We start from the raw sequence: 27,689 nt of genomic DNA, 5'->3' as shown, positions 1-27,689 counted from the left end.
AGACATCGTTGGAAAGGCTCAAAGTTACCTACTTTGAACAGACCCCTGACTGACAGCTGCCACGGTAGAAAGGGAAATAAACACCTTGTAGGAAAGGTGCTGTAAGTATTAACTGAGTATTCAGTTCATAGCCTGGTACTGCCATGTACTGTGGCATTTACAACAGAGGCTCTCAAGCTCAATGGGCTGTGAGTCACCATGCTGAGCAAGTGCTATGCTCTGACAATGTCACGCTTTGCTGTCTCTGTCACACAGGTCTAGAGAAGCAGACGCCACCAATAAACTGCAGGCTGTGGACAGCAGAGATACAGCAGCCTTTTCAACCTGTCCTTCACTTTAAACACCCTTTCAAGCCTCACCTGAGCTCTCAGGGATGGATAGGCAGAGGAGAGGGAGGGAGACATGGGCAGGGGGTCCACACCTTACAGCACTAAGGTGTACTCCAGTGACTACAAAGTGCCTAACTGCTAATGGTAACAGAAATGGTAGTTATTTCCACCCCAGTCCCAGGTAGGCTGCAGTCTGACCTTCAGTGCTAGACAGAGAACACAGGCTGAAGTTTGCACTAAAGAAAGGGACATCACAAATACTGAGAGCAGCTGGCTTCACTATCATAAAAGCTGCGTAGAATAACTGCATTATTTTTCTCCTGAAAACCACAGAGCTCCCTGTAGTAAACACACTGCATATGCAACATGACAAAGCTTCTCAGGCTGAGAAAACCCCAATGAGGTGGAGTGGGAGTTAGTTATTTATTGTCAAAGAGATGCCTGTTTTCCCTAATTCACACTGGCTCAAAAGCAGACACTTCGACAGCAAGCAGTACACTGCAGCAGAAGACATCAATCCCTTCGCACCCAGGACACCCTCTTGCCCTGAGGAAACTGCTCTGTCAGCCACAAGAGGCTCCTGTTCTCCCTCACAGTGCTCCTTGCCTTAAAGTTCCAGGCACTTACTTTCAAGCACAAAAACTGGCTTGGATATCCACAGCTTATTGTTTGCACGTACAGGTACATTAGCAAGTAACAAAAGTCTTACAGGCATGAGCTAAAAAATCCCTAGCTCCACTGACAGACAGCTAGATGCCTGTTTATCCCCCTTCAAAGGGCAAGGAAACTGAGGCACAGAAAACTGTTCTTGAGACAAAGGGGTATCAGGGTTCCCCATGTATAACATGCTAAACATGTCTCGTAAGAGAGATCAGCAGCGGCAAAATACATCCAATTAGCAGAAGCCCTTAGCAGGCAGCACTACAGAGGGAACCAGGCCCACCAGATGTTGCAATTCAGACCTGTCACAAGCAATCTCCTAGCAGAATCCAATTCAGCTTTGAAAAACTTGCCACAAGCTTTGCTCAAAAAAAACCCACCACAAAACCAAAAGAAACACCCACATGCTAGTCGTCTTTGGCATCCAAAAGCCTTGCACACATGTAACGCAAGCCCTCCCATGGCTTGTAGGCTGCTTGCACCTGCAAGGTAGAGCAGTGTTAGCCTCCAACACTTCCCGGCTGCGTCCGCTGTGCCAGTCAGGCACAGTGTGCTCATGTTGCCTAGCAATAGAGAGCTATAAGCATTGCTTGATACAGCCAAAAATGCAGCTTGATGCTGCAAGCCCCATCCCAAGCATGAGAAATGGATGAGGATATCTTTAAGATCAGCAGGACAGCAAGCCTGAGCTCCCTGTGGGATTCTGAGGCACATTTCAGGCAGAGCTTACAACACCCACAACATTCCCTTCCTGGTCTAGTGGAAGGTGTCCCTGCCCATGGTAGGGGTTGGAACTGAATGAGCTTAAAAGGGCCTTTCTAACCCAATCCATTCTATGATTCTGTAAGGGACCACAGAAGTTACCTTTATCATTTCCAGGCTGAAGATGAAAGAGATGAACACAAGGACACTATTGTGCAAAGAATCACGCATTTCATAGTATCAGGCATGCTCTTGTCAATTTGTGCACCCACATCTCAAATTAGTCACACTCAGGGTTGTAAAACTCCTTTTTCACCACTGGCATCCTGGCTATTCACCAGTTGGTCAGCAAAATCTATTGGCTGGCATAGACAAAAGCATGCCTGGGTACTAAGGTTCTTGTCCTGGCTCTGTATACGAGTATTGGAGTGTCTTAGACAAATCACTTGACTTGTTTTGCCTGTACTTCTGCAGCCATGAAAGAGAGTTTCTTATTTGGGCCACATAAAGGGAATACAGCCACATGGCCTGGACTGACAGACATCACTGAAAACTGACCCTGCAAGCTCAGTTCTGCATTCAAGCCCAGAAAATCAAAGCAGGGACCAAATCTCTGTTTCTGCCTTGCCAGCTCATGATGCCTGCTGACCAGACTGAAGATGGGGAATACTGATCACCCAATCAGAAGAACACCCCTGGCAGCAAGCGGATGGTGTTGCTCAGGCATTACAGAGCCCCAGCTGTAATGGGTACAAAGATGCCTACATTTCCACCCGTAACCATGAATCTACTGGGCTTACACTCTTTTTCTGCCCTAGGCAAAATATATGCATTATACCACAGGTACTTTGGTACAGTACTTGAAAGCAGACTTGCAAGAGCTAAGGGAACCACAGTACATAATGCATCAGAACTGCCCATTACATAAAAGCAGACTTGCAACATCGCAACTTTCCTCCAGCAGTGTGACAGCCATATCATGCCAATACTAAAACAGAGGAGCTATTATGATTTGCACTCCCCTCCAAACCAATTCACACCATATACCTGCTTGGTAGGAGCTCTGGCCTCAGAGGCCTCCACACAAATCTGCACCATTTTTCACAGCCCATGTGCAGCTTAATCTTGCCTCTTACGAAGAGAGAAGCCTTTATATGACTTGGTGAATGGCACTTTGCTTGGACACTTGCCTGGTTTCATATGCTAAAAGACCCAGTCTTCATATGACAAAAATGTCTTCACAGCCCTATTGAAAGTAGCATCTGCCTCTCTAATTGGAGACAGGAATAGCTCTACTCCTGTTCCCACCCAGCTCCAATTAAGTATTGTCTCCTCCACTGTCTCTCTCTTATTTTTTCAACAGTATCCCAGTCAATGACTCTAGGGGAATATACAAGCCAAACACGCCTTCTTCACTTCAAAGTAAACCCAGAGAGACTTAGCTCCACAACAGGCTATAAGCAAAGATACAATGAGAATTAAAAAGCCACACATTACTGAAGTTCTGCTCTCCAAAAGAGCTAAATCTTGCTGAATTAAATTTTGAGAAGCATGCTAAATGTTTGTTGCCTTTGCATGTCAGGAAAAGCTGCAGAGAAAATTCTGCCCAGTGCTTTGGTCAGTTTATAGCTCAGCTGCGCCATTCCTGCCTGACAGTTGTCTTGTGCTACAGAATACACAAGCAAAGTCTCTGTTCAGAATGGCACAGAAGGAAGCAGACTTAGCTCTTTATACTACAAAGGAAATAAATTTGTAACAGGAGTGGCTGTTTCTATCTCAAAGCTGTTCTCCAAGCTGGAGAGAATCTGTACACAGCTCTTATCAGTTCAGTGCCCTGCATGAAAGCTGAGGGCAGCTTTGCCTTCCCCCATACCTTCCACTTCTTATTTATTAGCTTGACACAACCCAGAGCAGTGCAGCAGAGCTCACCCTTGTTAAGTGGAACAGAACCAAATGCAAACATGCATCAACTTTCATATTTCCATGGGGCTCAATGTGCACTTGAAACCCAGCTGCTTTCAGTAGCCATAAGAAATCCACATCTAGTAACGCAGGCAGGCTCATGCTTCCTTCCCACCCTCAATAGTGAGAGAACAGGACAGCGAAAGGAAGAGGACAAAGCCTTTTGGGGTAGAAAATGCTTCTGTATTGTTACTGCTATTTAATCAAATGAACATCTGACGAGATGGAGCCCCAAGCACAGGCCATGAGGAGGCACAAATGCTTCTAAATATATAGACAGACTACCTTCTCTTCCCTTTCCCCGCTTTTCTTTGTTCATTTATTCACATCAGAAGAACAACATGTCTTCCTCCTCCAGCACCACGCTGCTGGAAGCAATGCCTTTCCACTGAGACAGTAGCAGCGGGATCTGGGTCTTCTGTCTGCACTTGCAACATTAAAGCTTTTGCAGAAGCCTTTTGCTCAGTGAAATATTCACTTCCTCCTACCCAGCATGGAGACAGGGATACTTGGTCAATGAGGACATACAGTCTAAAGGGCTACCCAGTATAAATTACCATGATTAACAAAGCAAGAAGCAGAGGAGAGGAAGCCTGGTGCTCATCAGAAGTCTTCTTTGGCTTACTGAGTTTGCTAACTAGTGCTTCTCCCTTAACCCTTCAACTGATGTAAGAAAATACAAATCTTCTGGCAACTGCTGCTTAAAACCTGCAAGTGCTGGAATACAGATGAGTTCTACCTGGGAATGCTTTAAGTTGGCAGTAACCACCACTACTGACAAAAAATGTAGTTTCTCCCAGTTTCTACCTCTATGATACCATCTCCTTATATTGGATTAGATTAGCAGGGAAAATACTGAATCCATTTTTAATGAAGATATGGTCCTCAATCAGCACACAACTGCCTGAAAGAAGGCACAATTAGAAGACCAGATGCCTCTTTTTGTGGCAGTACTGGTTCACGACAACCTCAACCATTGTAGACAAACAATCCAAGGGCATAACTGCGTATTTGCTTAGTTCTTCTATAGAATCATAGAATAGTTAGGGTTAGAAAGGACCTTAAGATCATCTAGTTCCAACCCCCCTGCCATGGGCAGGGACACCTTATGCTAAATCATATCACCCAAGGCCTCGTCCAACCTGGTCTTGAACACTGCCAGGGATGGAGCATTCACAACCTCCCTGGGCAACCAATTCCAGTGCCTTACCACCCTAACAGGAAAGAACTTCCTCCATATATCCAATCTAAACTTCCCCTTTAAGTTTGAACCCACTACCCCTTGTCCTATCACTACAGTCTCTAATGAAGAGTCCCTCTCCAGCATCCCTATAGGCCCCCTTCAGATACTGGAAGGCTGCTATCAGGTCTCCACACAGCCTTCTCCAGGCTGAACAGCCCCAACTTCCTCAGCCTGTCTCCATACAGGAGGTGCTCCAGTCCCCTGACCATCCTCGTGGCCTCCTCTGGACTTGTTCCAACAGTTCCATGTCCTTTTTATGCTGAGGACACCAGAACTGCACACAATGCTGCAGGTGATGTCTCACAAGAGCAGAGTAGAGGGGCAGGATCACCTCTTTCGACCTGCTGGTCATGCTCCTTTTGATGCAGCCCAGGATTCAGCTGGTTTTCTGGGCTGCAAGCGCACACTGCCGGCTCATGTTCATTTTCTCACCAACCAACACCCCAAGTCCTTCTCCGCCATCAACTCTTCAGTTTAGAATCCAGGAAATATTGCACCATCTTACCAAAAAATCTCTCTACCTGTTTGGAGTAGCCTCCATAGATGATTATGTTGCCCTCAGGATTGGTAGCCATCTGACACCCAGATCTTGGAGTAGGGCCTATTCCAGATGGAGCCAGCTTGCTCCAGGTGAAGGAGTCCAGGTTGAAAGCATACACATCATTGTAATAGATGTAATCTCTAGGGAGAGCAAATTGGCATATCACAGGTTTTTGTAATGGTCACTCATTTAGGACAGGATAAAGTATCACTGAAATAGCACCAGGAATCTCTGAAGAGGGGCAACACCTTACTCAACTTCTTCCATTTACGGCTTTTCTCCTTCCGTAGCAACCTACACATTACTATTTCAGTGCAACAATTTGCATTTGACAAAGCTCCTTTAAGCAAGACCTCCCTGGGTTCTTTTTTACCTACCATCGTTCCTTACTACAGAAACAGAGGTTTCATCAACTCTTGCCAGTTAACACGGTCAAAGGTAACTTAAACCAGAATACAAAAGATCAAAAGATTAGAGCCATGTCTGTCATGGGGGGATGGGAAAAATACACATATGCCCTGTTCCCCTTCTACTGCTAGTGGAAAATGCTCTACACAGGTTAAACTCTCAAGGACACAGTCAAGTCTAGAGTGGGCTTATTCAGCTTACACTGTCCTCCCAGGGACTGCCCTTATGCTGCTTACTGTCTCCGAGACACTACATAGCACAGCTCTCTTCACAGTCTCCATGACAGTGTTGCTGTGACCTCACATAGAATATGAGAGCTACTGAAGTTGTTTTGGGAAGACAAGGCTCTTTGACAAGATGCAGAGGCCAAAAGTGATCTATTGAGCTTTAGCTACAAGGATAAGCAGCTACTTGAGTGATTAGCTAAGTGGTACAATGATTTCTCAAACACTTGAAGACCTTAAATCAAGATCACTTGAATTTCTAAAATAAAAGTCTAGTTCAGTAACAGTATTGCTGAGGATAATCCCTCCATTGAAGCCCAGCTTTCTGTTACTGGAGAAATTCTGTTGTCTTTGTTAGAAAGGATTCAACACCATGAGCCATCCTGCAATAACCCACCTTGCGCTCTCATGGAAACCTCCAAAGATGATCAGCTGTTTTTTGCAAGCAACCATTCGATGTCCACTCCGTCCAGATGGACCTCCTGATGCCCTGAAACACAAAGAAATCCCACATTATCAGCAAAATTCCCCTTCCTGTTAGTGTGTCAGTTCATTTTTATTAAAGTCTTCAGCAGCTGGGCTGGTTGAGTTCAGCTTCTGTTCTTCTGGAATGGGAAACCATGGGGAACCTCGCTGCCTTAATACATATGTATGATTTTCTCCAGAACAGTATGTGTGCTCTTCCTGTAACTCCTGGTATTTGCAACACAGGCATTTTGCAATAACAATTTTATTCCTAGTGATAAGTCAACATGTCTCTAACAGCACCCAAAGTCTTGAAGTCTTTTCTGCTATGACTCAGAAGCTAATTTGTCAGGATAGTTTAATGAATAGCAGTTAACTCCCAAAACTGCAAGAAAGGAACTCCAGACAAAGATGTTTTCTCCAAGTGCCAAGAAAGAGCAGGAGAATGGCTCAGACATGCACTCTCCTTCCATGTCTTAGGAAATCACGTACCCATAACATCTTCACTCACCCACCTGCAGATATGAGATGGTATCAAACTAGCAAGAAGACTTTGTAAATTACTTTGATTACTGTGTGCAGTTCTGGTGTCCTCAACATAAGAAGGACATGGAACTGTTGGAACAAGTCCAGAGGAGGCCACAAGGATCATCAGGGGACTGGAGCACCTCCTGTATGGAGACAGGCTGAGAAAGTTGGGGCTGTTCAGCCTGGAAAAGAGAAGGCTGCGTGGAGACCTCAGGGCAGCCTTCCAGTATCTGAAGGGGACTACAAGGATGCTGGAGAGTGCCTCTTCATTAGGGACTGTAGTGACAGGACAAGGGGTGATGGGTTCAAACTTAAACAGGGAAAGTTCAGGTTAGATATAAGGAAGAAGTTCTTTACTGAGAGGGTGGTGAGGCACTGGAACAGGCTGACCAAAGAAGTGGTAAATGCTCCATCCCTGGTAGTGTTTAAGGTCAGCTTAGACAGAGAAGTGGGTGACATGGTCCAGTGTGAGGCGCCCTTGCCCATGGCAGGGGGTTGGAACTAGATGACCTTAAGGTCCTTTCCAACCCTAACTATTCTATGATTTCCTCAACAAAGGCATTGCCACAAAACAAATCATTGTTATTATCTTGTACACTAAAAGGCAGCTACTCTGTTCTGTTCTTTCAAGCCTTCCTGACCTTTCAGTTAAATGTGCTACTTCCATTTCCAGGAACAAGGAACAATACCCCATTTGTCACATCCAAAGGTTTCATGCGGAGCTAGGCAGCTGGCAATGACATTCCTGAGAGGCAATGAAGATGCACCCTCCCTCATGTTCACCTACAAACTGCACATTACATGAGAGAGAACAAAAACAACTTCAAGAACTCTCAAAACAAAGGCAACTTTAAGCCAAACTGCAGCTAAAACAGGGTTTGCTTTGTGTGTTCTCTGCCCCCGTCGATCAATCTATCACATTTTCACTCAGGCTGAGGAGCCTCATAAAGCGCACACAGCAAGACTGCTCAAATAGGCAGTGTTAACATGTGTTAAGTGGTTGAAGAATCAGGGCCTAAATAAATAAGAAACCTGCTCACCACTGAAGACAACAGCAAAACCTAAACCCACAAACATACTGGTACACTTTAACTGGCAGCAGGTAGCTGTAAAGTGCAGAGACACACTTTTGTGGAGAGGGAAAATGGGGGCCCTTATTCACCATCAAAAATGACAATCTCACACGAGTCGTAATGAAAAACTCCAAGCAGAACAGCATTTGGGTAAGAATGAATAAATATTGACTGCCTGGACTTTTTATTGTAACAGCAAGTAAGGTTTTCTAGGCATTTACTGGATTTTTAAGTATCACCCTGCACAACAGCACCTTAGTATTAATTTCATCAAGATGTGAAATTGTTATTTTCTTTTCTGTAAAAAGCTCCCAAATTACTATTCCAAACAATGGTCTCTTTCAAAAGACTGTTTTTTTTAAGGAAAGAAGGAATTAAAAATCAACATTAACATCAAAAACCAACATTAACATTAAAAATCAACATTAACACTAAAAAATCCCTTTTCTCAGAGAATGCCTTCTGCCTTTCTTCACAAACAGGTTCCCTCCAAGTCAAAAATCAATTCTGAATAATAAAAAGTTTATTCATCAATGTGTGTGTTTTAATAAATGAGTTCCCACAAGCATACAATTACCTCAAAGTCACAAAGAAAAACATCCAGTCTGGAGCCTGATCTGAATTCAGAGAAGTCTCACTGACACCTGCACCACTTGCTCTCGGTCACAAGACTGTTCTCTCCTTCCTTGAGACTAGCAACATAACCTACAAGAACAGATGCTGAAAAACAGTTCATGGAAGCCTCACCTTGCACACTGTATCCTCTCAGCTTCCTTGGCCTTAGGGTTACACACTGCAGAAATGACCTATAGAGGAATGTCTGTACAGTCTTTGATGTAAGGACATGCCCTCCTAAACTTGCAGCAATTACTCTTAGAAAGTATTTTTTACATACAGCTATTCACAGACCCAAGGTCCTTTGACCCCAGTCTCCAAACATGACACTGGAAAACCCAAATGGCATAGTCAAGGGAGACAGGCAGGAACACGTAACCACGCTGCCACTCAAAAAAGCACTTGCTGCAAGCTTGAAGACTCATTTCCCAAATGTAAACTGTCTCTTTTTACCTGTATCATTGCTCATGGTCCAAAACAAGCATTTTGGAAATGATTTCACAGACTTTATGATTAATACTCTACTTCCTGGGGTTGACACCAGAAAGCAGACATGTGGGAGGGAGCTGTAAATTCTCCAGACTTTTTTTAAAAATAGATTAAAATATAAGTCTGGATAAGGACTGGCTCTACACATGTACAGCATGAGTCTGATCAGAACTGCTCCATAAGGAATTTGCTTTTGCTTCTGGAGGTACCCTGGGACTTACAGTAAGATGACAGACCTGAATTTAGCCTCCAGATTCAAGACTTACATTTCACAGTGGCTACAGACTGCCTAAGTGAGTTACCTTTTCATTCATTCCTTCATCCAGAGGATGCCCAGATGAATCCTGGAATCTTTCCATAATAATAAAAGCGATGATGCACAGAACATCCCATCAAAGGGGCATTTCAGGATAAAGCACTTTTATTCTTCAGTACTCAAGGCCACTGAAGGCCAGGACTTCAGTTCTGTATCTTGTATTTGTGAATGCTCAATGGCATACACAGAGAGCGTAACCCCACGTCTGCACACTCAGTTAGGAAGTACATGAGTGAATATGCAATTGCCCCAAGGCACAAAATCCTCAAATCAAATCCCTTGCAAAGTCAATCAACAGTTGCACATTTGGATCCTGATCTACCAAAGCTCATAAGGCTCCCTTCTGGGCTGAGGAGGCCTACTCAATGGTAAACAAAAATACCCTTCTTTAAGCACCAAGGTACCTTTCTACTTTGTGTCACAGGACCCAATCTTTCTGGTGACCTAACATATGAGCAAGAAAAGCCATCAATCAGAAAATAAACCTATGCTGAAAGGCATCCTGCAGCATAGTGACTGTTCCAGTTCTCTCTTGTAAACAGCATTAAACATGCACTTGCAAAATGCTACCCTGAAGTATTTATAGCACCACATCTCACAAAACTGTTATGGGAAGTATCATTAACATTCCAGTATTAAAGAGAAGGGAGCTATACAGACTCAAAAGCAAGATAAAGATCCACAGAGAGGAGGGATCTGACAGTTCCCAAGCATAGCTCCAAAGCATGATGCTCCCCGTCTCTCTTTGAGGGAGTGCATAGGGCAACAGAGGTGATATTAATCTTCTAAGAAAGAATAAGGCAATTAGGTTAAAACATTGCTTAGTTCTAAGGCAGAGTTTGTGCAGAGACAACCTTATCTATCACACACATGATAAGGTGCTTTCTGTAAGCTGAAGTCAGTTGCTGGCCAGTCCTCTAACAGGCTAGGATTTGTTGTATTTGCATGTGTGTGCACAAAAAAATGCACGTAAATATAGCTAAATGTTGCTAAATATAGCAAAGTTTAACTCTGTCAAGCAGGCTGGCAGCAGTGAGATAATGTAGCCCCACATTACCTCTGTGCTGAGATAATGGAGATCCACTTCCTCAGCAGCCTTTGCAAGCACAACACAGGTATGCTACATACAGGGATGAGTTATTTAAGGTGTTCTCTTTAAAAGTGTTTTACAGCCAAGCCTCTTATGGCACCAGAATGATCTGTGACTCTCCAGAGCAGCCTTGGATGCAGCGATCATGAGATACTCGAATTTGAGATCCTCAGGACAGTGAGAAGAGCGTGCAGCAAGCTCACTGCCCTGGACTCTGGCCTCTTCAGGAACCTGCCCAGTAAGGTTCCATGGGATATAGCCCTAGAGGGCAGCGGGGCCCAGGACTGTTGGTTGATATTCAAAGATCACCTGCTCCAAGCTCAGGAGTGTTGTGTCCCAACTAGAAGGAAGTGCAGCAGGAGGGCCAGGAGACCTCCTTGGATGGATAAGGAGCTGCCGAGGAAACTTAGAGGGAAAAAAGAGGCTTATAAAAGGTGGAAGCAGGGACAGGCGGCCTGGGAAGAGTACAGGGGTGTTGTCCGGGAAGCTAGGGACCAGGCTGGGAAAGGTAAGGCCCAGTTAGAATTAAACTTGGCTAGGGATGTTAAGGATAACAGGAAGGGATTCTAAGGTACGTAGCGAATAAAAAACAGACTAGGGACAACGTAGGCCCCCTCAGGAAGCTCTCGGGAGAACTGGCTGCCCCGGATTTGGAGAAGGCTGAGGTTCTGAATGACTTCTTTGCCTCAGTCAGAGCAAAGGCTCTGACCACACCACCCAAGTCTTGGAAGGCAGACGCAGGGACTGTGAGAATGAAGACCTTGGGCCCACTGTAGGAGAGGAACTGGTTCGAGACCATCTTAGAAACCTAAATGTGCGCAAGTCCATGGGACCTGATGAGGTTCATTTGCGGGTCCTGAAGGAGCTGGCGAATGAAGTTGCAAAGCCGAGGGCCATCATCTTTGAAAAATCATGGCAGTCAGGTGAAGCTCCCAACGACTGGAAAAAGGGAAATGTAACCCCCATTTTCCAGAAGGGGAAAATGGATGACCCAGGGAATTACAGACCAGTCCCACCTCTGTGCCTGGCAACATCTTGGAGCAGATTCTCCTGGAAGGCATGCTAAGGCACATGAAAATCAACAAGGTGCTTGGTGACAGCCAGCATGGCTTCACTAAGGGGAAATCCTGCCTGACCAATTTGGTGGCCTTCTATGATGGGGCTACAGAACTGACGGACAGGGGTAGAGCAGCTGATGTCATCTACCTGGACTCAAAGCATTCGACACTGTCCCACATGACATCCTTGTCTCTAAACTGGAGAGACATCAATTTGATGGATGGACCACTCAGTGGATAAAGAACTGGCTGGATGGCCGCACGCAAAGAGTTGTGGTCAATGGCTCAGTGTCCGGCTGGAGACCAGTAACGAGTGGTGTCCCTCAGGGATCGGGGTTGGGACCGGTCTTGTTCAACATCTTTGTCGCTGCCATGGACAGTGGGATTGAGTGCGCCCTCAGCAAGTTTGCCGATGACACCGAGCTGTGTGGTTTGGTTGATACCCTGGAGGGAAGGAATGCCATCCAGAGGGACCTCGACACGCTTGTGAGCTGGGCTGATGCCAACCTCATGAAGTTTAACCATGCCAAGTGCAAGGTCCTACACCTGGGTCGGAGCAATCCCAGGCACAGCTACAGGTTGGGCAGAGAAGAGATTCAGAGCAGCCCTGCGGAGAAGGACTTGGGGGTGTTGGTCGATGAGAAAATGAACATGAGCCGGCTTCAGTATGCGTTCGCAGCCCAGAAAGCAACCGTATCCTGGGCTGCATCAAAAGCAGGGTGACCAGCAGGTTGAAGGAGGTGATCCTGCCCCTCTACTCTGCTCTCGTGAGACCTCACCTGGAGCATTGTGTGCAGTTCTGGTGTCCTCAGTGTAAAAAGGACATGGAACTGTTGGAACAAGTCCAGAGGAGGCCACGAGGATGATCAGGGGACTGGAGCACCTCCTGTATGAAGATAGGCTGAGAAAGTTGGGGCTGTTCAGTCTGGAGAAGAGAAGGCTGTGTGGAGACCTGATAGCAGCCTTCCAGTATCTGAAGGGGGCCTATAGGGATGCTGGGGATGGACTCTTCATTAGGGACTGTAGTGACACGACAAGGGGTAACGGCTTAAAACTTAAACAGGGGAAGTTTAGATTGGATATAAGAAAGAAATTCTTTACGGTAAGTGTGGTGAGGCACTGGAATGGGTTGCCCAGGGAGGTTGTGAATGCTCCATCCCAGGCAGTGTTCAAGGCCAGGTTACACAGAGCCATAGGTGAGATGGTTTAGTGTGAGGTGTCCCTGCCCACAGCAGGTGGGTTGGAACTGGATGATCTTAAGGTCCTTTCCAACCCTAACTGTTCTATGATTCTATGAACTGCAGGCCAGGAAGGACAACATAATTGTCTGAAATCTATGCTGGGGAGCTGAAATAACTAGATTGCCTAAAACTGCAAGTTCGGATTGCAGCAGGGCCATCTTAGCTGTTCAATCCACACAAACCAGTACATTCAAACCCACCTGAAAAAGGGCACATGTGATTCTTTCCATGTGGAACAGAAACAGAAACTGTCTCTCTTGTCCAGGCAATGCTTAATGAACAATTATGGTATCCTACTATTTGCACTAAAACGATGTCTTCCAAATCCAACTGACTTTACTCAATACTAATCTTTACCCCAAATGTCTATCACCAGGCATTTATTCAGGTAACGCTGCTACCACTTTGGAAACATGGAATTACTGCTTGGCCTACTATGTGAGGGCTTGTTGTACCATGACCCAACAAACCTATGCAATCTTCCCTTGCCATTTAGTTCTCCCAGTTACATTCACTCTCCCAACATCACTAGCCCCAAAGCTGATCCCCCACTGTCACCAGTCATCCCAGCTGGTTAATGGCTATTTCAACAGTGCTAGACTTTCAGACGTGAGAAATCTATGTGGAAAAATGACAGCAGCAATGGGATTTCCTGGCAAGAAAAGCAAAATGCTGAAGGAATTGAAATGCAGCACGTGTTACGATCAGTTTTAAAAGAAGCAGGAAAAAAGAATCCCTCATACAATCCCTCAGCGATTATCTCTGCCTTTTCCTATTCCTCTTTCCAAGCAGACTGTAATCAAGATGCCACATGGAAAAGCAAAGAAGCAGCAGAAACCTGATTTTCATTCTCAGTCAGGTTAGCATTAAAACAAAGACATCCCCTCCCAGCCTTCTCCACCAGATGCTTCATTAATGCAGCTCCTGGAGCTCTGCCCAAGGATGGGGAGGAGATGCACTTTGTTTTACCCAAACACTGGGCCCAGGCCACAGGCGTTTCCAGAATTCCAGCAAGGCTGAAAGACAGACATCCACCCAAACACATCAAGAAGCTCAAATGGAGCAGATCCTGCATGGGGCAGAGGGAGAGAAAAGATCATCTCTTCAGGGCATCAAACTTACGATGCTCACTTAGAAAATGTCTGTACTTTTTTCCTACCAAGAAACAGTGAAGCATCAATGTCTCCAAATGCATCCTCCCTCTGTGGCATGGCAGCCAAAGGGGTATTCAACGAGCAATACCTGGCGATGGAGTTGAACAGCATGGTACCTAACACTTGCTCCATAGGAGGGACCAGGAGCTCACCTTGCCAATCTGGCTCCTTCCTCACTAGCTGCAACAAGCCACCACAACAAAATCTCATGCCACGGTTTTAGTCCACTTGGGTCCTGGGATTGCTGGGGGCCTCCTGCAACTCGCAGCACATGCAAGCTTCATGCTCAGCTCCTTATACAGCTTTTGCAGTGTAAGTTACACCCAGCATCCCTCAGGCTGCTCTCCCATGTGGGATAAGATGCAGGATGAGCTCACAACCACCTCAGTTCCTATTCCCAGGCAGGCCAGGTACTGCAGCATTTGTTTTTGGAGTGGAAAACCCTAAATCAGCTCGACAGCAACACATCTGCAAACCCATGAGAGAACAATTTGCGCCATCGGTGGTGGAGCTAATGAAGCCTCAGCTGGATTCTCTCATGGCTCACAAAAACCAATCTCCTGCCCTTGCTCTCTCTGCAGCTGGGTATTAACATTGCTCTCTCATGAGAATTTCTTCAACCAGGAGTTTGGTTGAAACGTCAACCCTTTCTCTTAGTAGGAACTCTATAGTGAGCATCACTTCCTCCCCCCTGCCTAATATGAAACTCGTAGGGATATAATGCATTTGGAATTCATCCCCTTCACTTAGCTGAGATGAAGCAAGGGATTCAGCAGTTATTCTGGGGAGCTGGGAGGGGTACACTCACATTTACAGTTATTACGTCAGCTTCTGCCTAAAAACAATAGGCAGATCAGCCTGCACAGTGACAGGTCTTTTTAATCCTTGCACCTCTTAAAGAGCCCTCCCTTGTTTGGGAGGGTTTCTCTCACCCCCACTTCTCAAAGACAGGCAGGGCTTACTAGAGGAAACCTGGCTTCCTGTAACATGGCAAATTACAGCTGTTACCAGATTAACACTGCCAGCTCTGGAGCCAAGAACCACAGTGCTGGACAGGAACCAGCCGCCTACGAATCAAACAGTTTTCCCTCAGACTCCCAGAGCATGCAAAAGGACTACCCTGGATTCTTGCAGAGCAGTCAGCTGCCAAGATCCTGTGCTCCAAAGCATCCTCTAACACAGCCTGTTTTGGACTCCTTGAGATTTTAGCACTTTGGCTCTATATGCCCTCCTGGACCTTCCACACCAGATTCCCTTCAGTGCTACATTAACATTAGTAAAATTAAACCTCTAATTTTTCCCCTTATGAGGCAATATCAATCCTCCCATTTTGCCAGGAGGGGGGAAAGGAAGACAGGCAAGATGATTCACTGTGTGGCCTCAGGCATGTGCCAAGGCAGAGCCAGGGTATTCATCTTTGCACAGCTCAGTCTTAAACCGCCCTCTCAATTACTGTGTAAGAGAGACACAGACAAACAGGCACCCGCACTCTGTAAGTGGGGTCAAAAGTAATCAACCTAGGCAGATCTAGAGCTTTCCATCTAAAGGAAGTACACAGAGCTCATAACCAGGCGCCTGACAGGTTGAACAGCAGATGAGCAAGTGTTCAAAACCTGCTGCTTTCCCCAGTGCAACCTCAAGGATCAGCTCAGTTCCACTCGAAGCTGGGCTCTGACTAATCCCACAGTCAAGATAATCCCAATGTCCAAGGGAATCAAAGCCACATCTCCAGCCTCTCAGTCTACTGGATGATCCATCAGACCTTCTCTCAAACAAAAGCAACATAACCAAGGAAGCCAAAAGTTAAGGAAACGTTAGCAGAGGACTTCAGGCCAGATCCACAGAAGATACTAGACACCTTAACTCCTGTTAAAAACTACCAGGGCTTTTGGCACCTATTTACTTAGACAAGTCTGAATGATTGGCTTGTTTATCCCAAGGAATATTGAGGCAACAAGTGCCAGTTATCAGGAGGGAAGTTGGCCCTGTGGATAGATATAAGCTGTCTTCTCAAGCAATGGTAAAACTGGGAGATCCTTGTACTGGTCTTGTACAGCCCAGCCAGTAGGAGCCCCGGAGATGGAACAACAAGTACTGCTTCAAAACAGGCAAAGTGCTATTCATGATACTGTTTTCTTCAGTTAAGAAACACCCGAGCACACCCATACTCCAAAAAATCATGTATTAAACAAAATCATTTTGGCCTCAATAGACTTGGAACACAACTCTCATTTCCATTTCTTAGTGGAGGCTGTCCTCTCCACCATTTATTTCTAGGATGGGCATCCCTGTACTGAATGGAGATGAGCAGACAGCTGGGAAACCACAGCACTATACCAGTAATCAAACTCAGATCATGCTGGCACAGTTCCTCATGAGGTCAACACCACTGACTTCAGAGCACACCACAGAATTGTAGAATCACGGTTGGAAGGGACCTCAAGGATCACCTGCTCCAACCTTTATTGGCAAAAGCATGGTCTAGACAAGATGGCCCATTACTTACTTGATCTGCTCCCAGGTCTTGGTAGCCAAATGCAGTACCCAGAGATCCTTGTAATGATAGAACTGCTCCCCACTGGGAGATGCAAACTCCCCGCCAAACACCCACAGCTGCCCGCCGGCTGTGGGCACCACTGCTGCCTGTCAGGAGAAGAACGAAGAGCTGGATCAGACAAGGGTTCAGAAACCAGAGACAGAAGTACTTTATCAGTCAAATGTACAGCTGCCTCCAAATACCAAGGAGCAGACAAGTGGCAGCGGCTGCTGCTGCCTTGGTTGACAGAAGCAGCTCTCTGGGGCTGAAGGAAGAGGAATATTAAATGCAAGTTATTCACTGTTACTGCCCCTATAGCAAAAAGAAAGCTGGCCAAGGAGCTGGGCTCTTCCCACCTTCTAGCATTTTGAGTTTCAGTTACACAATTTAAAAGTTCCCTGGGAAGCTTCTTGGGATTTAGTTTAAACTAAACAATTTAGTTTAACAATTGTTCAAATCTCTCTGCTCACCAGAAGAAAACCTCTCCACAGCTAAGGCTCAGCAACATTTCACCCATCCTTTAGTCACACGAACAGCCACACTGTGGGTGATGAGTTCTGAGGCATGGGAGGAACAGGGGCACTTCCTTCCTCCAAGACACATCTAATATCCCAGCACCAGGCAGGCACAGCAATGCAGGAAAAAGTCTTCCGGAAAAGGCCATTAACAGTGCGCAATTGCCCTTTACAGATTTGTAGATTATAAAACAACAAATAGTAAAGAAGCCAAGGTGCAGCACAAGTCCAAACCTGACACTTTTCAAGACCTGAAAAGCATTACTGTTCCCTCTGAAGAAACAAAAAAAAAAAAAACACCCCACCTCCCCTCCCCCCCCAAAAAAAGAACAACCCCAGAAAGCCCCCCAAAAAACAAACACAGAAGAAAATGTGCATCATTTGAACAAGAGGAGACTGTTAGTGCTTTGATTAGGGCAAGCAGCAGAGAAAAGAGTATCAAAGTGGTTTTTAATATATTTTTTTCTGCAGAGCAGCACCAAATGCTGCAATGCAAGCTGACAGTTAAAAACAGGGAGGGAAGAGCAAGAAACTAATTCATAATTATCTGTGTAAGCACTAAAGAAGAAAGAAGGAATCCCAAAAAGCAAACTATGTGACTGTGCAAATTTATTCCTTGATGAGGATCTCTTGGGTTGTTTGCACTATAAACAAATTCTTCCACGTGTTTTTTCCAGGGTACCTATCAGAGATCAACACTGGGATAACAATCTCTTTCTTCAGAAGGGCTCCACTGGCCGCCTACCTTTCCCAGCAAACAGTAAAGATTTTTAGCATCAGATACATGACCATACCTTGACAAACCAGCCTATACATGCAGAGACTAAACACAAGAGAAAATATGGGTGTGCCTGCAAACAGGATTTGTGGAAAGTTACCTAAACAAAGGGGATACAAACCTGATTTTTACGGGCATCTAGAATTTGAAAGCTTAACAGAAAGGCAGATGCAACAGCCCACTCATGCTTGTATGTGACCTTCTGAAGAGCTGGCTCAAAATTCATTACATAGCTAAACCTTCTCCTCAACTGACAACCCCCATCTATAGGGGTTCTCGCCTCGGCTCTGTTACACTGACTTCATTACATCAGCTCAACTCAGAACTGTGCGTCTGAGGCCAGAGATGACAAATAAGACTGAAAACATACTCCTACAACCCCACAGACACACTTCTGTTTGCTTCATGCACAATACACATTAAGTCGCATGAAAGATAACAGACCAGTCAACTAATGAGGCTGAACTGTCTCCTGTACAACTATAATTATCAGACAGAAAACACATTGTTGAAGCAAGACTTCCATTTGATTTTTGTGGTAATCCAGCTGCAGCTCCCTGATGCACAGCCTCCCTGGTTAGCTCATATTCAGCTGCTAGACAGCCACCTGCTGGCTACCAACACCAGCCAAACATCTTTCAACTCCGCACCCACAAAGCAACCTCCGTATCCTCTAGGGAGTGTTTGAATTTACAGTCTCATTTTGGAATCTGGCCTCTAAAATCAAGTTTTATTTTAAGCATCACAAGACACCCCCAAAAATCAAGTCAGAACCTTTCAGGACACACAGCTCAGAGCAAGACTGGCATTTAAGTGTAGCATAACAAGGGTATATGAACCTAACCAGCATGTTGGATCTTACCAGGAAGCTCTAAAGAGCTTTGGCCATGGGTAGCCAATAACATTCGCATCCTGTATAGCAGCTTTTGAAGTGTACCAGTCACCCAGCCACTTGCTGCGACAGGTAAGATAATCTACCAGACAGCTGGAGAGGGCCAAAGACCTGCAAAAAATACAAGTCTTTGGTCCAGTTTCTAATGTGGTGTTCACATAAAGTAAACAAACACAAATCCTTCATCATCACAACCAGCCAGTGACCTTAATGACACAGGTACAAGAGGTGAATTCTAGGGGAGTATCACCACATCCCAGAGAAAATTTAGGCAACTTTATGTCTTGCCTTTGCAGACTAAAGAGAAACAGCCACCCAAGGAACTAAAAAATGTCACAATCCAAAGGCAGGACACACACAGTCAGTGCTAGTGGTCTGTTGTGTTATACAGCTAGGATACTTTGCAGAGGCCAAGTGCTGCATTCTTGCAGGGACACCCTATGGCAATGGGTCTTTCACACTGCTGGAGCAGCAGTATCTCTAATGCCCACAGATATAGGCCTGTAGGCATTAAGGAAACAATAATGCATAGTAACTCTGCCATTCATAGCACTTTGGTTGAATCTGAAGTTATAACCTGACCACCATTTTTGAAAATACAGAATTGTGGTTGAGCTGGTCCCCACATGATGTAGCAAAGAGAGCTCATCTTCAACAGAAGTCTCCCCGAGTCCAGCCAACTCAACAGATACAACCCCAGTGTTCACACTTAACATTTCCAGAAGACACCCAACGATGCTTCCAGAGAGCACAAGCACTGCGGATGGGCTTTTACAGGCCCCCTCAGCAGAGGTGAAGTGACACCATTAGAAAGGGAATGAAGAGAAGCCAGAAACCCTGGGCGGGGGGGGGGGGGGGGGGGGGGAATCAACTCCTATCCATCTTTAGTGCCATGTTAGAACAATTCCAGCACCCAGTACCTACCTGGTGAGCACATCGCCTTGGTGGTGGGTTGGGGATCTCTACTTTAGACCAGCTGTTCTTCCGGATGTTGTAAACATACAGGTCGTTATACAGATACGTCTGTTAGGAAGAGAAAACAGACATCACCACAGCTCTCCATTTGACAGGGCCAGTCTGTTCGAGCACAGGCATGCCTGAGGGTTACCTGTGAATACAGGGGAGAAGGAGACCAGCACCAGCTTTGCAAAGCAACACCCCTCCTGCCTGATCAGGCAGGGAAGGACAACAACCTTTGACTGGGAGTCAAAGTGATTCACTGGGCTGGACTGTTCTTTCCCAAACCCTTGGTTAAACCTTGAGATACAAAGACTTAAAAAGCTGGAAGTTTAACACAGATGTGCAGGTTACAGTTGCCCAAACTGCTACTCAATCCCAGAGACAGGAATCAGTTAAGGTAGTGAAGCAAGCAGAATTAAACACATCACACTGGGTGACCCTAAGGCAGCCAAATATCACTGGCAGGTTTGAGTTTTCAAGCTACAGTATGTTCAATTTCTTAGTGTCATAAGGACCAGTTTGTCTCCAGGAACAAAATAAACACTTGCAATATGCAGAAATGCAGTAACAAGAGCATCCTCTTGCAAGTATTTGCTGCTGTACACATCTCCAAGGCAGGCAATGCCTTGCCAGCAGCAAAACTACAGATGTATCTTGTTTTGGAAGCTGGGAGTTAGAGATTCTTCAGTAGTTATCAAAAAATGAGAGGCAGATATGACTACAATTAAGTCTGGAGAAATTATGAAGCCCTGAAATATTGATGCCGAGACAATTACTCTGACTTCTTAATGGGCTCTAGCATGTCTCCTTCCTGCCAACTGCTCAGGCATGAGACAGTATCACGGCAGAATGAAAAGGCTATTTTGCTCTCATTCAGGGACAAATACATATTTTATGAGTGCTGCCTTGAATTTCACTTCAAATGAGACTCATGCAAATTACAGTAAAAGGCAAGGAGAGGGTGGAATAAAGAAAAAAACAAAGAAGTATACATTACTTTTTGGCCATTGAAATATTCACCTCCAAAAAGGATCAATTCGTCTTTCTCAGGGTGAGCAGAGAGGGAGCCATTCAGCCTGCAAAAGAAAGGGACAGTCAACTGGTAATGTGTAGGAGTCTTGTAAAAGAAGCTTGCAGTCAAACTCAGCTAGCAGTAGCACCTCTGCCCTCCAACCACAAAGGTCTCTCCATCATCTGCCAAATTACAAGGCTGTGATATTCACCCAGGGCTAAAAACTTCTCAAAGAAATTAACTTCTTAAAAACTTCAAGCAAGATTAATTTGACACCGTCTGAAGTCTTCTCCTATTTTAGGAGCACACGTTATAATGTCATTTAGCACCCCTTTTGACGTGAGCTCTTGAATTTTAATGCTGGTGTGTCAAGAACAAAAATTAGTTTTGTGAGGGCACGTAACTGGGTAGAACTGGGCTGTCTCAGATCAACTTATCTGCATCACTATTCTGCAGCCTGCACTGGTCATTGCTTTACACACCACCAGAGTGTTTTGTAACATGTGGAGACAGATCTCTACCACTACCAAGAAGGAACTGACTACTCTAACACCCTTGTGAGACCAACAGTAATGACATAGCCCACTACACAGCCAGGAAAAGTTATCTTGGAGAAAGGCATTTATTTAACAAGCCACAAAAAGCAGGAATACGGAACCTAGAAGTATGTGGACCCCAAGCTACACTTGATGAAGTGTCTTGTACCTCACAATGCATCCTTTGGTCTCTTAAATCCTTTCAGCTTTCTAGTCCAAATACAAAACTTCCTCTTAACCTTTATTTTTCCTCAAAGCCCTGTAATCTAACGCTCCTTTGCCTCTTTTGTGTTGATGAGATGACTAAAAGTAGATTTTAAGGCCAAAAACAAACAAGCTTTTGGTCCTTTTTTGAAACAGGCATTCAACATACCAGATATTTTGTAACACCAGATATCAGCTATGCCAGATGTTTCCACTCTCAAGAAATAACTTTACATAAATAAATTTCATTAAAAGTACCAAAAGAAGTGACAGCCAAAGCCTCATACACTCTCTTACCTGGGTGAGGGTGGTGGGCAGGACGACTCAATTACTTGGGTCTTTTTAGCATCTAAACTCTGGAATTGTGCTATCAGGGCTTCAAGATCCTCCTGAAAATAAAAGCCAGACGTGAGCTCCTTGACATGCACAGGGCCACTGCACACCACATGAAAACACCAAGAAATGGATGCTGCACACTTCCACATACAGTTTAAAGATTGGTCTCCCCTAAAACACTAACAAGTTGCTCAAAAGAGCCCTTAAAAGGATGACATTCTATGACATTCTAAGTGCACTTAACACACACCTGCTAGTCCTGCAGCAGAAACGCTGCACAAATCTGCAAGTAAATGCAAATCATTCAGGACCTGAAAAGCGATGAGCAACTACAATGCTACAACCCAGCTAGTCCTCTTCTTTGTCTGCAATGCGAAGATGCTCAAATGGAACTGAAAACTCTTTTCAATTCCCAGCTCACACTTTAGCTGGAGAGAAACCTGCACGTTATTTTTATCCCCTTTGAACTTTTGTTAATCTGCATCCAAAACTGCAGATACACAGAGCTGCGAGGGCGGAAGCAGGGCTGCAGCTAGGGGGAGTTTCTAATCCCTTCTGCAGCCCCCATTGCTCACTATATCCCTTCAGTTAACCTGTCTGAAGGTGCAGTTAAAGCCGAGATTTCCAAATTCTGGGGATTTCACCTCCGCAGCATGGCATAAACTCTCCCTGCTGCCAGGAAATTAACAGTGGCTCCCTCACTGTCTTCAGTTGTGCATTATGCTGGTAACAGGTAACACGATGTTTTGACCAGGGAAAAATAGCTGTTTTGAGACCTAAATACAAGCACCGACTCTATGAGTGACAGAAACAAACATTTTCATTCGCTTTTAAAACCAGAAGAAAGGGATGAGGGAGCTGGAAAGCAAAAAGGACCCTTAAACTGGGGTTTCTTCTCCTCTTCTACCACCTGCTGTCACACACTGCTCCAGCTTGTCAGACACATGGAAGCCTTCCTGGAAGCAGTTCCTGTTTCACCCCTTATGCTGTTTTCCCCTGTTCCCACTGATGGCCCCGCAGGCTGACCCACAAAGCGTGAGGACAACCACTGCTTTTTCACCAGGACGGCGCTAATACTACCCCTAAATCTCACACGAGATGCGAGGTTTTGTGATCTCAGACCCGCTTCACCTGCACATCACGTACCCGGTGATGATGGGCAGGCCCTGAAGTGACTTACCCAAGTTACAGCCGCTTGCGCTTGGATACACTCATGTGCTTTCAACGTGAAACACCCGTTTCCAACCTCCTCCACCGACCTCCCGTGCCTCCACCTTCACCGCCTGTTTTCCCTTCGAGCCCCACTTCATAAAACACCCCGAGACCCCACGAGAACGCCGCAATGCCCCTGTGGAGGCCCAGCGGGCTGCGGCTTCCAGAGCCCCCCGTTCCAGCCCCTCACCTCCTCCTTCTTGGCTCTGCGGGACACCTTCTTCTCCATCTTCGCCGCCGTCTTCTCGGCCCCCTTCCCCTTCTTCTCCCGCTTCCCCTTCTTCCCCATGCCTGAAAGGCCGCGCTAGGCCGCTCACGGAGCACCGCCCTCGCCGCGCCGCTCTGGCCGCCCCGGGCACACCAAGAAGCGGCCAGCGACGCCCGCTAAGGCCCGGCGCTTCCAGGCCGCGGCCCGCCTCCTGCCCGAGCGGCGTGGCCGCGGGAGCCCTCTGCAGGCCCGGCGGACTCGGCCCGCCGTCCTTCTCTCTTGGGGCTGCCGCATCCCGGCCCTGCGAGCCCCGGTGGGGCGGGGAGAAGCATTAATGCGGCTCCATGCACCGCCAGAGCCCAGCGCCCATTTAATGCATGTTCCTGTATATTCCAGCCCTGAGGAGTATGTTAAACCCCTAAAATGGCCCCGCTTCCCTCACAAAATGGCCCCTCCTGGCGAAGAGAAGGGCTCGGTGGACACCTGAAGGAGTAAGTCCACAGAAATAAGCATTAACCATGGGCTGAACACCTCAGGATTGGGGGGGCATAAAGCGTTTTCATTTTCAGCTGCAAAGTTTGGAAATGGGGTTTATCCGGGTCAGTCTCAGAGACCCGTGTTGCAAAGCTGAAGGAAATACCATGCGCTGCGAGGCAGTGCCAGGCAGCTGCTGCTTCTGCATCTGATGGGGGGGAAGGAATAACGCTGATTGGGTTTTTATGGGGTATTTCATGTAGATGCTGATCCTAGGTAAGATTTCTGAGGGAATACCTACTTTGAACACCTAACCAGCGTGTGTACTGTAAATGTGAGCTGAAATGCGTCTTTAAGCTGTGAGTTCCCTTTCATTATCACCCTGTGGTTCAAAATTCCCTTTGTGGTTGTTTTTCACTCCCGGCGAAGGAGTGCAATCATAGCATTTTTCACTGAATTCCCTTAAAAACCTGGATTGTCTGAAAGCAGGGTGGCTTTCAGCACTGTCCAACCCAACGCCTGTTCAAAACCAAGGGAGGATATCCACTGAAGGTCCCGTTCAGTTCCCACCAAGCTAACCCAAACACCCAGTACATGCCATGGAAACTGCAGGACAGATGCTGTGCTTTGAATATCCACCTACACTTGAACCTCAGATCTTGGAAACGGAGCCCCAAAGAGCAAAGGGAAGAGCTGGGAATATACTTAGAGGCTGCAGACAATGTACATCCCCACCAGTGTGCTGTTTGTCTGGTTGTTCTGAAAACATTGCGGTTACAAATAAAGCCACAGCGTGTCAATGTTTATGCACAGGAAGGGAACAGAAAGCTCCGGAGAGACCAGGTCAAGTGAATGGGGCAATTTCTCAGCCAAGATGCAGGAGCTCTGCTGAGTTCTCTGGCGCTATACATAGGGTAGGAAGTCTCCCCGCTGCTTCTTGGTCTTTAACTTCACAAAGACACCAGTGTGTGAAAACCCTGATATCTACAGGAATTTGGTCACCAATTCCTCTGGGGCTGCGTTTTCTTCTGGCTCCTTTTGCGGGGACTTTGACATGAAAAATGCTGCATCCTTGTGAAACTCACTCTGGAAGTCATCACCAGGCATCACTTTACTGGGGGAGCAAGGAGTCTTTCACCTCCTGCACACCCTCCTCCACCTGACCCACTATTTGCATTGGCCTTTTCAGTGCTGCATCATTCATGGTAATTTCCATAACTGAGTTTGCAGAGATTTTCAGCTCCACAAGCTCAAATTGCATTCTCAGAACTTCATTTTCCATAGTTCTGAATGTAGTTTCAGGTGTCCTGGGTCATTTGGAGCTACTTACCACACGGGGGACTGCGTGAGGTAGAACATTCTTGGTGTGATTTCTCTGATCTTTTGAACTATATAGTTTAGTTTCGCATGGTTTATGTGGAAAAAGAATGAAAGGACAAAAAAAAACTTTGTGCTGCACTTTGAAAATACAAAGCACAATATAAGCATGAAACAGAGCATGAACTTCTCAGGGGTAAATATACCCTGCTCCACCATGGTGAGAAATCCTGTTATAGCAATGATGGTAACTGTTAAGAGATGCATCTTCCTTGAAGGGATCCAGTGGACGCCTTGACTATGTAGATGAGACTAAAGATTGTGACATGAGAGCACCAACGCCCTAAGAATTTAAGACTCCAAAACTGACTCAGGTGAGCTCTCTTCACAGGTTTCCCATCACCCTGACTGGGAACTCCACGTTCCCACACAACATGCAGGGATGTATTCCTGCATGTTCACACAAACTTCTTCACCCAGCTGGCAGACAGATGTGTGCTCCCAAACACATGGCCGAGTTCAGGCACACACACACATGCTCCCACACACAGATGTCCTCACACTCTCATTTCTGTTATGTCTCAGGTTTTGTTTCCACTTCGTTTTGGGGAACACAGCATAAGCTCCACTTTGTCTGTGTTTGCACATTTCCTTCTACTGCTGTGAAGTTGTCCTATGCTGTTATATCTGGCAGCCCATCTCCTGTTCTGACCTATACAAAGAGCACGTGGTTTTACTTTGTTGTTTTTTTATAGTCTGGAATATGCTCATTCAACAGGATGGTAAATCCAGCTGTATCAGCAAAGTAAAGAATAACAGGCATGAAAGCTTCAGAAAAGACTCAAAAGCTTTTTCCCACAAGTCTTCTTTGTGCTCTAACACTTGATTTATTTTTCCCGTGTTAATGCTTTCTGAAGCCAGTAGCAATGAAGGAATTAATGTCCACAGATTAAGCGGGAGGATATGCTGACAGCACAGTAACTAAATCAACCAAAAATGCATTGCAATTGTAGGAAGAGCTGGTGTATAGAAGGATGAGAATGAAGATAAGCTCTTGCAAACAGACAGAAACGTGGGGCTGCTAAGTGGGGACCGCTTCAACCATACTGGTAGGATCCACTGCAGCTGTATTTTGGTGAGGGCCTGTGAAGTGAGGAGGAGACTGCTGCAAGGGAACACAAAATCATTCCAGTGTGACACCAAGGAACACCAGTGTGTTGGAGATGAGCAGAGTCAGGGCTCTGAGTGCTGCCTTTGCCCTGGGACATGTCAGGATGTCCAGGAAAAATTATGTTCTTTAACTGCTGTGTGGTATATAACTCATGCAGGAGAGCAGCACAATACAAGTCAAAATACAGGTCCTTCAGTCTTCTCCGGGCTCTTCAGGCTGCAATTTTCCTCCTCCACACATGTAAAATAGGGAGGAGAAAACCACAAAAATCTGACCCCCTGGCTCTGGTGACAGGTTTTCAAAGTCATCCATCCCCAAAAGCAAATACAGCTGAGGGCCAAGGGCATGTCCATAATCAAGGCTTACTTTGTAAAAAGTCCCTCAAGTAAGAAAGTCTGGGTTTTTTATCTTGGCTGTGCTTCCAGCCTGGCAGAGGCCCTTCAGCCTCTGCGTATGCTTGCAGCACCTGAAACTGGATTCAGACCAGGCAGGCGGCTGCTGCAAGTCAGCAACAGTATTTTGCTCCATTCAAGACTTATTTATATCCAGAAGCTGATAATATCTCATGGCCATTCAATTGGCTTCCTGAATTTTCTGTTTTGAAATTGGTGCCTTAATATCTTGAAAACAGAGGAAGCAGAGGAAGGTGGAGGCTTCCCTGGAGGGGAGTACAAAGTGTGGCTTTATTCAGATACACATCCCAAGGGACATCAATCTAAATCCATCAGCAAACTGTCACACTTGAAGCCACAAGTTCTCATTGAATCTGTGAAAGCCCTTACTTTTGCCATTCCAGTGGGACTTCACTGGCTTTTCTCTGCTTCTGAGAAGAAAACTGCAGAAATAGTAATAAAAAACAAGACAGAGGAGAAGAGTGGCTTAGAAATTCACATTTGTAGTCATTAATAGTGATGCATCAATCTCGGTATCCTGGATGCTGTAGCACTCTGGTGTTACAGCACTAATTACTAGCATCAGAACTGGTAATAAGGAAGGTGTCAGCTCCAGTTAATATACAGAAGATAGCTGGAAAAAAAGCCCACAGACATGGCAAGATAAATTTTCACCTGAATCCACCCCCAATCCACAGTAAATAAGTAAAAATGTCTCCACACTCAGCCAGAGCAAATGAGCATGCCTCTCCCTGCTTTGAGTTCTGCTTTTCAATGTACATGCTTCCGTTTCAGCAAAATGAACAGCTGATGCCTAAAATAGTAAGTTTGGGTTTAATATCAAACTGAGCCCTTCTACACCATATTCCTTCACATGCGAAGCTTGCCCAGCCTGGCTGTGCTTGTTTTGTTTTTCATTAATTTACTTGCAGTCAAAGTGCCAGGATGAGAAGTGTAGCAGGAAACATTAATATGTATTTCCTGCATGCCAGACTCATTTGTGGGAGATAGCTCTAGGTCTGAAAACGAGCTCATTTTGCACAAGCAC

The 27,689-nt window shown here is 45.7% G+C and overlaps 1 protein-coding gene across 1 annotated transcript in view; it reads right to left on the bottom strand.

The window, feature by feature from the left end:
* KLHDC4 (kelch domain containing 4) overlaps window positions 1-23,504 on the bottom strand; it is a 31,803-nt gene extending 8,299 nt beyond the window's left edge. Inside the window, exons 1-7 of the mRNA XM_062631087.1 lie at window positions 23,270-23,504; window positions 21,829-21,920; window positions 20,777-20,855; window positions 19,744-19,842; window positions 16,605-16,741; window positions 6,467-6,559; window positions 5,418-5,577 (exon numbers count right to left, since the gene is read on the bottom strand). Of these exons, the coding sequence (XP_062487071.1) occupies window positions 5,418-5,577; window positions 6,467-6,559; window positions 16,605-16,741; window positions 19,744-19,842; window positions 20,777-20,855; window positions 21,829-21,920; window positions 23,270-23,368 (759 nt within the window). The 5' untranslated portion in view covers window positions 23,369-23,504. The remainder of the gene's footprint in view (window positions 1-5,417; window positions 5,578-6,466; window positions 6,560-16,604; window positions 16,742-19,743; window positions 19,843-20,776; window positions 20,856-21,828; window positions 21,921-23,269) is intronic.
* Between the last annotated feature and the right edge of the window lie 4,185 nt (window positions 23,505-27,689).

Source organism: Pezoporus occidentalis, unplaced genomic scaffold, assembly GCF_034315485.1.
Source record: "Pezoporus occidentalis ecotype Australia unplaced genomic scaffold, CSIRO_AGI_Poc_V1 ctg367, whole genome shotgun sequence".
Lineage (NCBI taxonomy): Eukaryota > Metazoa > Chordata > Aves > Psittaciformes > Psittacidae > Pezoporus > Pezoporus occidentalis.
Note: the sequence above shows the minus strand (reverse complement) of the source record. Positions and strands in the feature narration are given on the sequence as shown.